Source organism: Narcine bancroftii, chromosome 5, assembly GCF_036971445.1.
Source record: "Narcine bancroftii isolate sNarBan1 chromosome 5, sNarBan1.hap1, whole genome shotgun sequence".
In the NCBI taxonomy this organism is placed as follows: Eukaryota; Metazoa; Chordata; class Chondrichthyes; order Torpediniformes; family Narcinidae; genus Narcine; species Narcine bancroftii.
This window is the reverse complement of record NC_091473.1, coordinates 223284821-223298842: the sequence shown is the minus strand read 5'-3', so window position 1 is coordinate 223298842 and position 14022 is coordinate 223284821. Positions and strand designations below refer to the sequence as shown.

At 39.0% G+C, this 14022-nt stretch overlaps 1 protein-coding gene and 1 long non-coding RNA gene across 6 annotated transcripts in view; one reads left to right on the top strand and one right to left on the bottom strand.

The window, feature by feature from the left end:
* The window catches only part of LOC138764951 (uncharacterized), a 143425-nt gene that overhangs the window by 76501 nt on the left and 52902 nt on the right, over nucleotides 1-14022 (bottom strand). The gene's annotated exons all lie outside the window — the stretch shown is intronic.
* Nucleotides 1-14022, top strand: part of LOC138764947 (bile acid receptor-like) — a 139529-nt gene that overhangs the window by 75343 nt on the left and 50164 nt on the right. For all 5 annotated transcript variants that reach the window (XM_069941429.1, XM_069941428.1, XM_069941432.1 and 2 more), the window contains one exon: nucleotides 11655-11783. In XM_069941429.1, the coding sequence (XP_069797530.1) occupies nucleotides 11687-11783 (97 nt within the window). In that variant the 5' untranslated portion in view covers nucleotides 11655-11686. The remainder of the gene's footprint in view (nucleotides 1-11654; nucleotides 11784-14022) is intronic.

The window sequence follows — 14022 nt, the reverse complement described above, 5'->3', positions numbered from 1 at the left end:
CTTTTGAAATATATTCACTGTTTCAATATATGAAATAGTACAGGCAATTACTTCCCATAAACAGCAACACAATAATGATCTGATGATCTGTTATATTAATGAATAAATTTGACTAAAACACCAGAATTGTCACTTCTTTTAAAAACAGTACCTTGAGATCTTTTATTACTAACTTAGAAAACAGTTAAAATCCAGATTTACTTGTCCCATTCAAAATATTACACTGTTGATTCAAAAAGCTGCACTGCATTATCACCTTTATTTTTAAAATTAGTAATGCAGCAAATCTTCAATAGACAACAAAAAAGAAATTCTGCAAAAGCCGTGATGTAGTTAAAGCATAAAAGTACTGGAGAAATTCAGCAGGCCCTGTAGCCTCCAAAGGAAGCAAAGATGTACAACCAACATTTTGGGTCTGAGCCCTTCGTCAAGGTATGAGCAAAATACAAACAGGTGCCTGAATAAGATGAGGAGAGGAGGTAAGAAGGGGCAGGGGGAGAACAAATTAACAGCCAAAAGGCCATAGGTGGACATGGACAGGAGATAAAGCTGATAATTGATAGGGGGGGGGGGTTTAAACGGCATGTTTGACATATCTGTCTATGGTCTCATGCATTGCCAAACTGAAACCCACAAACTGGAGGAACAACACCTCATATTCCATCTGGGAACCCTCAGATGGCATTAACATTGACATTTCTAATTTTTGTTAGCCACACTCCCCAGCACCACCAACCCCGTCTCTCTCTTTCCCTATCCCTATCTTTTTTCTCTGCCCTCCTATTCATGTCACCTTTGGCCTCTGTGCTGTTATCTTCTGCTCCTTCCCTGCCCCATCTTCCTTCCTATCCCCATTTTTTTATTTAGGCAATTGCCTGATTTTTTCTCCTACTTTGACAAAGGGCTCAGGCTCAAAATGCTGGTTAAATATCTTGGCCTACTATGGACTCTGAGGGATCTGCTGAGTTTCTCCGACACCTTTGTGTATTGAATATACAATCTTGTGATTCTGAGGAAAGAATACTATCAACTAAGCTTAAGCTTCTTCCTGCAAAATATTATCTTTTTCATATAATGTTGTTTATAACATTTTGAATTGTCCTCATCTAAGCCTAATAATTGACATAATTTATCAAGTATTTCATCTTCAAAGAAACATTTTTATTGCTGATTTGTACATGCAAAAAAGGAAGAGAAGCACAACATTATCTTTGTAATGAAACATGATTAGTTGTCTTGGTAATAAATCACTCCATGATGTATGATACATTCTTGGAATTTCTACTGGGATTATATCTGGAGGATATTGCATAATCTTGAAAATTGAATTAATTTTAATAACATTGGTCAACATTATAAAGGCTTTAAAATAGAAATTCACTATCAAAACTTTGGGATTAAGAGTTTTATGAAGAAAGATTCTCAATACCATATAATGGGAAAGACCACTATTGCCATAAGGGTAATAAATATTTCCATAGTCAATTATATTAATGATCAGAAATAGAAAAAAATACCGTATATGCTTCCCTTTACAGAGAGGATTTGACCATGAGGAACCCTTTCACTGAGGACAAAAAAAAAGCACCATCAATAATTTATCAGATGTTTCCTTTATTTGATTTCCCAATGAAGATGGAAATTATTTGGAAGGACTTTATGTTCCTTGTTGTTATATTACAGTTTTCAAATTTCTACCATCTGGCAAATGTATTAAATGTACTTATCAAAAGGGATAAAAAAAAGAAACAGCTTTTAAACAGTTTGATTCATTCTTTCCCTTCATCCAAGATCAAAATAACAAATGTAAGCACTTAATTTTCAAAACCAAGAATCTGAAAACTATTGCAAATGAACTAAAAAGATGTGGCTAAGCCAAACCCTCAATCCAAATTTACAGTGAAGATTTAAATAATTTCCAGATCTGGTCAGATCGGATTCAAAATTGGGATCATTTTCCACAAGAACTGACTTAGATGTAATTAGTTCTGATATATTGAACTAGTTCATGCTTACTGTAGGTAACCTGAGAAGCCCACAACCCATCCACCTCTGCTTTTGGCACATTTTCAACTTTCTTATTTGTGTATTGCAGCTTAGAAATACAGATGCATTGCAGGCTAGATACTGCAAATCTGACCTTCCATTCTGCAACTGACCATAGTAGGCTTGGCAATGACTCCAGAATGCATTAAGTGGAGATGCCAAATGCACTTCACGTTCAGCCTATGAGCTCTACTTTAGCTATGGCTGTTGTATAAGTATTCTTTAAATTGACAGAGCCAAAATTTTTTCAGAATTTTAAATTTAATTTAAATTTAGACTTACAGTATGGTAACAGGCCCTTCTGGCCCTTGAGCCCATACCATCCAAATACCTCAATTAACCTACAACCCCTCTACATTTTGAAGGGTGGGAGGAAACTGGAGCACCCAAAGGAAATCCACAGAGATGTGGGGAGAATGTACAAACTCTTTTCAGGCAGCGCCGGATTCGAATTGATGTCATTGGCGCTATAATAATGTCGTGCTAAGCATTATGCTAAGCATGCTGCGTCGCGTTGAGCTATATTTCTTGCTGTAAAACTTAGAGATTCTATGACCTGAAATTGCAGCACCAAGAGTTGATACTCTCTAATGTTATGATGGGCTTCCTGTCACACTATATCTCATGCTCTATTAAACTCTGCTTGCAAATCTGTCATGAGGTTTTCCACAAATGTCTGACAATTTTTCTCAATTTCTGACTTTTTTAATCTGCAGAATAAGATTTCAATAATTTTAACTCACTTGAAAAATATGACATTTGCCGTTTAAATTTTATTTGTCTTCATATGATATGTACAGTTTCCTTTAATCTACTTCATAAATTAATATTTGACTATTTTTATTTAGTTTTCAACATCTAAACTATATCTGATCTTTTAAAAAAAAGCAATATATACTTTGTGTGCAAAAGATCATGATTCATGAATTTGATTGAGCTTTTTTTGAAGGGTGACAAGAAAGTTCATTATCTCATTGAGGAGGAATTGTCCATATGATCTTGAGCATGACCTTTGGCAAGGTCCTGTATAGTAGGCTAGTTCAGAAGATCAGATCATAAGGGGTCAATTGAATACAGAATTGGCTCGATAATAAGAGATGTCTTGGGTGATTGCTATTCAGATTGGAGCCTGTGACCAATGGTGTGCTGTAGGGATAGGTCCTGGCTCCACTATGTTTTGTCATCTTTATTAGCAATTTGGATGACAATGTAGTCATCGTAGTAAGTTTGCGGATGGCACCAAAATCAGAGTTATAGTGTATCATGAAGATTATCTGAAATTACAACAGAATCCAGATGAACTCAGAAAGTGGGCCAAAGAATGGCAGGTAGAATTTAACTTGGACATATGCAGTGTTAAAATGAGGTAAGACTTGCACAATCAATGGTAGGCACTGGGACAGTGTTAAAGAACAGAGAAACCAAGGGATATCAATATGTAGTTCCATGACTCAGCAGGATGGTGAAGAAGCCATTTTGCACATGTCTTCATTGGTCAGTTCTTTGAGTACAGGAGGTGGGACAACATGTTTCAACTGTTCAAGATGTGGGTGAAATTGCACTTGAGGTATTTTGTACAGCTTTGATCACCCAACTCTCAGAAAGACGTCACAAAGCTGGAAAAAAATTACAGAAAATATTTCTGAGAATATTAACAAGTCTGGCAGGCTTGAGTTAAATATTCATAGCCTTTCCGCCCAGGGTTAGGAAGTCTAAAACTAGAGGATATATATTTGAGATGTGAGAGGAAAGATTTTAAAGGAACCAAAGGGGCACCTTTATCACACAGAGATGCAGGTATATGTGCTTGAGGAAGTGGTTGAGCCAGGTGTAGCAGAAATATTTAAAAGACATTTAGACAAGTACATGGATAGAAAATGTTTAGATGTGGGTCAAACATGGGCCAGAGGACATCTGCACAAGGCGAGAGAAGGAATGTTCAGGGGAGATGATAGAGGTAATATTTTTACACACAAAGTAGAAGGTGCCTGGAATGCATTGCTGGGGTGGTGGAGGAGGCTGGTACAATAGGGGCATTTAAGTGACTCTTATACAGGTATATGGATGAAAGAAATATAGAGTTATGGATGTGAGATAGGGAATGTTTAGTTTATTGAATAGGTTTATATGTCAGCAAAATATTGTGGTCTGAAGGGCCTGTACTGGGCTGAAAAGTTTTATGTTCTATATAAACAAATGAGACTAACTTAGGTAGGCAATCTTCCGCATGGAGTAGGGCTGAATGGCATTTTTCCATGTAGTATAACTCTATGATTCTAATTATGTCCTTAAATGAATGGGGTACTACTTGGCATGAAGTCTATAACATTTGATGTGAAACATCTATTATGTGCCAAACTTTTATTCCACAATGGCCCATGGGCCTGCACCTGGACCATAGCCCTCCATACCCCTCCCACCCAATCTTCTCTTAAAACTTGAAATTGAACCCACACCTACTACTTCTTCTGGCAGATCATTCCACACTTCTACCAGGCCTCCAAGTGAAGAATTTCCCTCCAGGGTTCCCCTTAAATATTCACCTTTCACCCTTTACCCACATCCTCTGGTTCTTGCCTCACCCAACCTTAGTGGGAAAAAAACCTGCTTGCATTTACCCTATCTATTCCCTTCATAATTGTGTATACCTCAATTTTGTGATCAAATCTTCCCTCATTCTCTGATGCTCAGGCGAATAAAGTCCTAACCTATTCAACCTTTCCTTGTAACTCAGCTCCTCTGGGGTCAGCAACATCCTTGTAAATTTTCTCTGCACTCTTTCAATCTTATTGATATTTGTCCTATGGGTGGGTGACCAAAACTGCACAATATCCAAATTTGGCTTCACCAATGACTGATAAAACTTCAACATTACATCCCAACTCCTGTACTCAATACTTTGCTTTATGACACTGTCTCAAGAAGGAAAAGAAAATTTAGAAAATTAAGAAGTAGCAAGGGAAACTTTGAATGCATGGAACTGAGGAAGTGTATTCCTAAAAGGTGTCATTGAAATAAGAAAGCAGAACAAAGGGTTAATTGGGGGTTAATTTGTACAATGCTTTGTTTTTACTTAACATACACGTGTTTTATGATTGGAGTTCTAAATTTATAAGTATGAATGTTAGGATAAGTAGGAGTGGAGATGTGAGGCTTTGGTTCGAGAGGCTTAGGAAGAGCTTAATTCCAAAGAGGGAAGGTCTTTAACTTTAAGATATGAATGATTAATGGAGAGAGCTAGGGCAGTGGAATATTCTGAGTAGAGGATCTGGGAAATCTGGGACAGCACAATTGTCCCTGATGACCAGACCTGCAAGAGATGTATCCAGCTGCAGCTCCAGGAGAATATGTTAGGAAGCATGAGCTGGAACTGGGAAAACTCTGGATCATTCGGGGGGCAGAGATAGTCACCCCTAAAAGGCAGGAGACAGGTAACTGGGTGACTATTAGAAGAGGAAAGGGGGAGAGGCAGACAGAGCAGAGCATCCCTGTGGCCATTCCCCTCAACAAGTATACCGTTTTAGATACTGTTGGGAGGGACAATCTACCAGGGATGAGCCAAGGTGGTTAGGAATCTGGCGCAGCGGCTGCCCCCGCAGCTCAGGAAGGAAGGGGGGGGGGGGGAGAAGAAGAGAGCTCTGGTAATTGGGGACTCATTGATAAGGAGAACAGATACGAGGTTTGGTGAACAGGATTGAGACTCCTGGATGGTATGTTTCCTCCCAGATGTCAGGGTCAGGGATGTCTCTGATTGAGTTCAAAGCCTTCTGGAGGAGAAAGTCGAGCAGCCAGATGCCATGGTCCATGTGGGGACCAATGACATAGATAGGAGTAGAGATGAGGGAATTATAGGAAGTTAGGAAAGAAGTTAAAAAGCAGAACCGGGTGGTAATCTCAGAATTGGTGTCTGTGCCATGCTCCAGAGAGGGTAGGAACAGGAAGTTGTGGCAGGTGAATGCGTGGCTGAAGAGTTGGTGTAAGGGGCAGGAGTTCAGATTTTTGGATCATTGGGATCTCTTATGGGGTAAGTCTGACATGTACAAAAAGGACAGGATAGCCCTGGACTGGAGGGAGTCCAATATCTTGGTGGGTAGGTTTGCTATATTTGATGGGGACGGTTTAAACTAGTTTGGGAGGTGTGTGGAGTCAGAATGTGAGTGCAGAGATTAGGGTAGAAGAGCTAAAAAGTTGGTGAGGAAGGACAGGTAGGGGACAAAACATAGAGATAGCCAGTTAGAGGAAATGAAATGTGTCTATTTCAATGCTAGGATTGTCAGGAATAAAGGGGGAACATTTAGAGATACATCAGTACGTGGAATTATGATGTTGCGGCTGTTACTGAAATTTAGCTGGAGGAAGGGCACAATTGTTTTAAAAAAATAGGATGGGAGGTAGAAAAGTGGCGGGGGGGTGGGGGGGAGGGTTAGTAGCATTACTGGTCAGGGATAGTAGAAAGTGAGCATTCTGCAAAGGGAGTGTCCACTGAGTCAGTGCTGGGCATAGTCTATTGGCCCTCAAATAGCCCTCGGAATACCGAGGAGCAGATAAGCAGGCAGATTTTGGAATGGTTCAGGAAATATTGTGGATATGGGTGATTTCAACTTCCCTAATATTGACTGGCACCTACTGACTACAAGAGGGATGGATGGAGCTGAATTTGTCAGGTGTGTACAAGAAGGATTCTTGACACAGTATGTAGACTGGCCGACGAGAGGAGAGGCTATACTGGATCTGGTTATGGGAAATGAATCTGGTCAGGTGGCAGACCTCTCGATGGGGGAGCATTCTGGTGAGAGTGAAGACTCCTTTAGATTCAACATAGCTATGGAAAAGGATAAAAACAGACAAACTGGGCAAGTGGTTAACTGGGGAGGGGATAATTATGAAAGGATGAGGCACGAGCTAGCAAGAATAAATTGGAAACAGATGTTTAAGGGTGAAAGCACAGAAGTAATGTGAAGAAAATTTAGGGACCACTTGTGCAGGGTTCAAAATAGGTTTGTCGCACTAGGACAAGGAAAGGATGGTAGAAAAAAGGAACCATAGCTGACAAAACAGGTCTGGCAACTTGTCAAGAGGAAGAAGGAAACATAATTAGATATAGGAAGCAAGAATCAGGAAGGGCTCAAGAGAAGTATATGGTAGCCAGGAAGGAGCTTAAGAAAGGACTTAGGAGAGCTCAAAGGGGGCATGAGAAGGCCTTGCGATATAGAATTAAGGAGAACCCCAAGGCATTCTATGCGTATGTGAAGAACAGAAGGGTGATGAGAAAGTGGGGCCATTAAAGGATAAAGGAAACAACATACACCTGGAAGCAGAGGAGGCGGGGGAGGTCCTAAAGACCTTAATCATGGTGAGTCAAAATTGAACAGGCCTGTGTGCTGGACAATGTGAAGATTAAGGAAGCGGAAATGTTGGATCTTCTTAAAAACATCAAGATTGATAAGCCCCCGAGGCCAGATGCGATATACCCTAGGCTGCAGTGGGAAGTGAGAAGAGATAGCTGGGGCAGTAGCTGTGATCTGTGAACCCTCTTTGGCTGCAGGGGAGGTGATGATGGATTGGAGAATGGCAAATGTGATCCCCTTGTTTAAAAAAGGTAATAGGAAAAATCCTGGGAATTATAGACCACTGAGCCTTACATCAGTGGTGATTCTTAAGAAATACAGTAGGCTGATAAGAAACATTTACATCACATAAATGGCAGGCAATGGACATCTCTAAATGCTCATGGCTTTGCAAAGGGAAGGTTGTACCTGACAAGTCTAATTGAGTTATTTTTAAGGAGGTAACAAAAGAAATTGGTGAGGGTAGTATGGTAGATGTGATCCTGTGGTGGTACATCACTGGCCTACTGCAGGGGGGAACCTCTGTACCTGCAGGAGAGTATGGGGGACAGGACAACAGCTGGCCGGCTATCAATCAGCCAACCTGAATGATTCAAGCCTCACCCAGTCAGGTGTCAATCACCCTCCAGGATATAAGCCTGAGCCGGCCCTCTGAAGACTCACTTAGAGTTTACAGCAGCCACAGCCAGTCCTGCTCTGTGGATGTCTTTGCCGATTAAAGCCTGTTGTACAGTCTCTTCGGTTTATGTGTTTGCTTCTGTCTAACAGCGCACCACAGGTCCACATGGATTTTAGCAAGACATTTAACAAGGTCGCCCATGAGAGACTCATCCAGAAAATCATGAGGCATGGGATCAGTGGAACCTTGGCTGTGTAGATAAAAAAAATTGGCTTGTAGGAAGAAAGCAGAGAGCAGTAGTGGATGGAATGTATTATGCCTGTAGGTCAGTTATGAGTGGAGTGCTGCAAAGATCTGTTCTGGGACCCCTGCTCTTTATGGTTTTTATAAATGACCTGGAGGAAGAGGAGGAAGGATGAGTCAGTAAGTTTGTAGATAACAAAAAAGTTGGAGGAGTTTTGGATGGAGTGAAGGCTATCAAAGGTTAAAAGAGGATATAGACAGAATGCAGAGTTGGACTGAAAAATGGCAGATGGATTTCAATCCAGATAAATGTGAGGTAATGCATTTTGGAAGGATAAGCGAGAAGGCTGAGTACAGGGTTAATGGCAGATAGTTAAGACCTTTGGGTCAAAATCCGTACATCCCTCAAGGCTGCTACACAGGTTGATAGGATAGTTAAGAAGGGTTGTTGGGCTTCTCTAAAAATCTCAGGTAAGACCACCCTTAAAAGAATACTGTGTTCAGTTCTGGTCACCTCATTACAGGAAGGATGTGGAAGCTATGCAGAGGAGATTTACCATGATGCTGCCTGGATTGGAAAACAAGTCTTATGAGGCAAGGTTAGCAGAGTTGGGACTTTTCTCTTTGGAGCGCAGAAGGATGAGAGGAGACTTGACAGAAGTCTACAAGATTATGAGAGGCATAGATAGGGTGACAGCCAACACCTGTTTCCCAGGTTATGATCAGCAAACACCAGAGGACATAAGAACAAAGTAAAGGGAAGGAAATTTAGGGGGAGACATCACAGTTAAGATTTTTACACAGAGAGTTGTGGGTGGCTGGAATGTTTTGGTGGGGATGGTGGTGGAGGCTGAAATATTTGTGGCTTTTAAGGGACTCTTGGACAGACACATGGATGAAAGAAAAATAGAGGGTTATGGGGTGGAGAGGGTTTAGAACTTGTTTTTTAGAACATTTTTTAGGAATGAATATATATGTCAGCAAAACATTGAGGGCTGAAGGGCCTATACTGGGCTGTATTGTTCTATGTTAAGATATCACAAGCTCTTATTATGGCTGAATCAGTAGTTGAATGGGATCAATGTGACTAGCTACAGTGCTATTAAGCATTATTACACAATTTACCCACTAACCTGCTCACTATTGTGCTGTTTGGGTTTCCCCTGGACTATTCCATTCTGGACCTTATCATAGCTGTTATCTCATTGTGGATTATGGATCTGAATTTCAAAGTGTGACAGGAGTGAGTGCCCTTCATATTGACCAGCCCTTGTAAAAGTGAAGTTAAAATTGTTATTATTGAAGACGCAAGATCTCAACCTTAGGACATCACTGCAGGTATTACTCAGGCAGTATCCAAGATTCGAATCCTTCAAGCTGTTTCACAAATTACTATATTTTCATCATAAGATTAGAAATTAAGGTGTTCACTTACATTACACAATGTTCAATTCCATTTACACCACATTGATAAATAAAATAATCCAAGACCTTGACTACATTCAGCCATACAGTAGGTTGATAAGAAACATTTGCATCAGATAAACACCAGGCAATGAACATCTCCAAAAGATAGATGCAGAATGTATGTATGCATGCAAACCATGAAATTGGAAACCCAAGTGCATATTTATTCCTGTAAAAAAAAAGTAAATCTTAAATGAATCTGATCTGAGTATTGTCTGCAAACTTGCTGATCCAATCACCACATTGTTGTCCAGATTGTGGATCTAGATGACAAGCTACGCTGGTCCCAGCACCGATCCCTGCAGCACACCACTAGTCACAGGCCTCCAGTCTGAGAAGTAATTGTCCACGGCCACTCACTGGCTTCTCCCACACAGCCAATGTTTTTGAATATTTTAATATGAGATTTCACATCCAAAGTACAGAGTACCTATGGATAGATGTTAAAATTCTCAAAGATACACTCCACTTAAAATCACCAATGCCTGAAGAGGGCACACAAAATCAGTGAACCGGTGCGGACTCGAAAGGCCAACATGGCCTGTTTCCGCTCCGTAAATGGTTATATGGTTATATGGAATATTCCATGCTTTTCTGTGCTAATGTAACTGATCCAAAGCAAGTTAACATTGGATGTACTTTCACTAATTCAGTATCCTTCTTTTATCAAAATTTGAATGACTTGTTTCATAACCTCGTGCTATTATCATTAAAGTTTCACACATGGCAAGTAGTAAAACGTGAATCTCTGTAGAAGCTGTGATTACAGTGAAAACATCAATGTGGTGGAAGAAATTAGCAAGTTTTGCCGCATCCATAGGAGGTAAAGATACATAATTGATGTTTTGGGCCAGAACCTCATTCCTTGAGGAAGGGCTCAGGCCCAAAACGTCAGTTTTACCTCCTTTAGTTGTTGTGAGGTCTGTCAAGTTCTTCTGTGTTCTCAACACATGGCAGTATTGAGTCTGGTATCAGTCTCTCAGAAGCAAAATAACAGAAATAAAACTGGTAAGGAAGAAAACATAGGTCGCAATCAGAAACTACAAAACTATTTTAATCTGACAAAATCAAATTTTAATTGAATCAAAATCCCACTGAATGTGATCTGTGATCTGTAAGAAAAGTAACAATGAAAGCATAGAGTTATAGAATTATAGAAAACAACAATAATAATATGTTTTAGATTAGTATGTAATTAAAATATACACCTATTGAAATGCAATGGAAATGCAAGACAAAGCTTGTGAGAATACAGATGTTTATATTGATAATTTGGTTACAGGAACTGAGTTAGAGAAATTTTATGACAAACTTTCAAAAGCAAATCTTATTGTTAATTTAGCTGTAAGTAAATTTGGCCATGCTACTGTGACTTATGTTGTTGTATCAAGACTAGTTGGCAAAAGTTCAACTGATTTTTGAGTTTACCATATCCATGGGTAGGAAAGTTATTAGGAGATTTTTAGGAATGGTTGGGTAATATTGAAAGTTCTGCAAAATTTTTGCTGATATCACCCTTCCTTTGACAAACCTACTGAAGAAGGGTGAAAAGTTTGTTTGGACAGATCTTTGTCAGGAAGATTTTGATAAAAATGAAAGCCATTTTATGTCATCAGCCTGTGCTTAATCACCTGATTTTGAGAAGCCATTTTGAATTTGTAGTAAATTCTGAAGCTTATACAATTTTTTTTCTAGAAACTGTTCTTATTGAATATATGGCTCATTATGTTATCATTTTATTTGTAGATTGCAGAAAGTTGAATGAAACCTTAATTATTGACTTATTTGAAAATAGATTCCAGAATAACTGATACCATGCAAGACATTTAACTTCATTGGGTTTAGACAATAATGTTCACATTTTTACATTAATGGCATTGCTATTTTGAATAATTAAATTTGTTATAATTGTGTTTTTTCCTTTTTTCCAGTGTCCATGCAGTTGTTAAAAAAAAGTACATGAATGAAACACTGGACAGGGTCAGAGACCAACATGGCTGGACACAGCCACTTAGCTCTTTCTGATGGATACTGTCTTGCAGAATCACCCCAACTCTATGGTATGTATAAACTCCTGGCTTTAAATTTTGAAAAGCTCACATAGATTCCTTGAGGGATATAAAATGTTACGAGCCCAAAGGACCCCAAAACCCAACAGCAACAGACATTTACCAAGACAAGTGGTTTTTAAAACAAAAGTTATTTTTAATCAACTTTAAACATGAAAATAGAATAAAACATTAACTTAACTCTATACTTAAATAACCCAAATTAACCCCCTTCAAATTCTAAGCGCACGTGTATGTAATGTGTGTGTAAATTCAAGAAAAGTTCTTTGGTTCACAGTTCAATCTCACTTTTCCTTCTTCCAAGTTCTCTGGTTGCAGGCAATCACCATACTGTGCACAGAATTTAACATGTATAAAGTTCACCAGGCTTGGTGCTTGAAAGGTAAATGTTTTACTGCTCAGGAAGGTTCTTGTAGGGTTTGCAGAGAGAGATATTTGTTGCTCCAGGATTTCCACAACTGACCACTAGTCACCTCAGGGTCTCGTTGATGACACTTGCCCCATCAGGGTCTTCTAGATGGTAACCTCTTTCCTCAAGTTACCACAAAGTTCCATTCCTTCCTCTATTTCAAGAGAAACATCAGACAGATAGCACTTCCAGCCTTCTACTGCTCTGGAACTTGCTTTCATCAGTTTCAAACAGTTTTCCCTGGATTACATTTTTCAGTTACTTGTCAGTGTCCCACGCATTGACTGACTGACTGAGCTGTTAACTCAACTCTCTCTTTTCCAACTGAAACTCCAAAAAGAGCATGTGACTCATGTCTTGCAAAACCCCCACCTTCTCCAGCAAACAACAGGAGTTCTTTCTTCTTCTCAAGTTGTTATCTTAGGTAAACAATCCAGAATTGACCTTTCTGTGAGCACTTTGCAGAAAGGGTACTGATAGACAGCATGACTCCAGCAAGACAATGGTCAAGCATTTTATGACATCAATTCAATTAATACCTACTTGTGAGGTGCTTACATTCTCCAGAGATCTTGCAATGTGAATTCTTCTGTCTTTCAAATAAGATCTGTTTTAAAATGTGTATATGTATGTGACCTACTCTAAATCTTATAAATTCTCCCAAATATTAATATTGTTACAATACTGTGAATTGTTACATTGCAGTCTTTTTGAACAATTTAAGCAATAGTATAAGAAGAGAATTCTTCAAGCACTTGCATCAGAAATGAAAGCCAAGAAATATAATATCTTCCATTTTAAGCAAGAACAAATGAAATAGGCATAAGGGCAGAAACAGTTAGTGTCTAGTTACATTATCAATACTCATTGCTTATAAATATTTCAACATGTCAATTCCATTTTTAACAATATAATATGAAACAGTTTATCATGCACCAAAAAAGTTCTTGCATATTGTCTTCATTTTCATCCTTTCAAGATTCAAGATGCAATTTATTGTCATGTAATAAAACAGTGCCAAATTGCTTTTGTCTGACTTAAAGTGGCCTCCAGCTCAAGTGGTCTCCCATACAGCTATAGAACATTACAGCACAGAAACAGGCCACTTCGGTCCTTCGAGTCTGTGCTGTACCATTTTTTTGCCTGATCCCATTGACCTGGACCCAGTCCATAGCCCTTCGCAAGACTGTTTATTCCTCCCCACAGGCAGATATTGTCATCTCACAGGTATTCAAGGAAATCTAAGGAGGTAAGTAACACATTTGAAGCAAGAGCTCTATTCTCTTCCTAATAAATTAGTATATTTGAAAAATCTACAATTATTTAAAAAATCTGCTTATTTTAGTTCTCAGTTTTTAAAAAAAGTCTTGATTTCAATGAACTAGTTCAGTTAACTACCTTGAGAGAAGGATAATAACTATTTCCAAAGTAGTGCAACACTAGGCCACTTGCAGGAATATTAGAAGTGGATTACATTAGACCTGTGAAAAGGTCAGATAGCTTGGAATAATAGGCTCCTTTTTCCTTGGGTGGATGTAAAAAGGGAGATTGGAATGATTTTGGACTTGCATTTGCTAGGATTTGAAGATATGACTGGAATTCTCATTAAAACATAAAATCCTAAAGAGATTGGACAGTAGAGATAAAAGAAGGACTTTACTGATAAAGGGGAAATTCAGATCACCTTTTCCTTGTTGCTTCTCCCCCCAGCCTTTTTATTCAGACAACTGCCTGCATTTTGGTCATATTTTGACGTAAGGCTCAGGCCCAAAATGCCAGTTATACAGTATAGAGTATCTTTACCTTCTATGAATGCTGTGA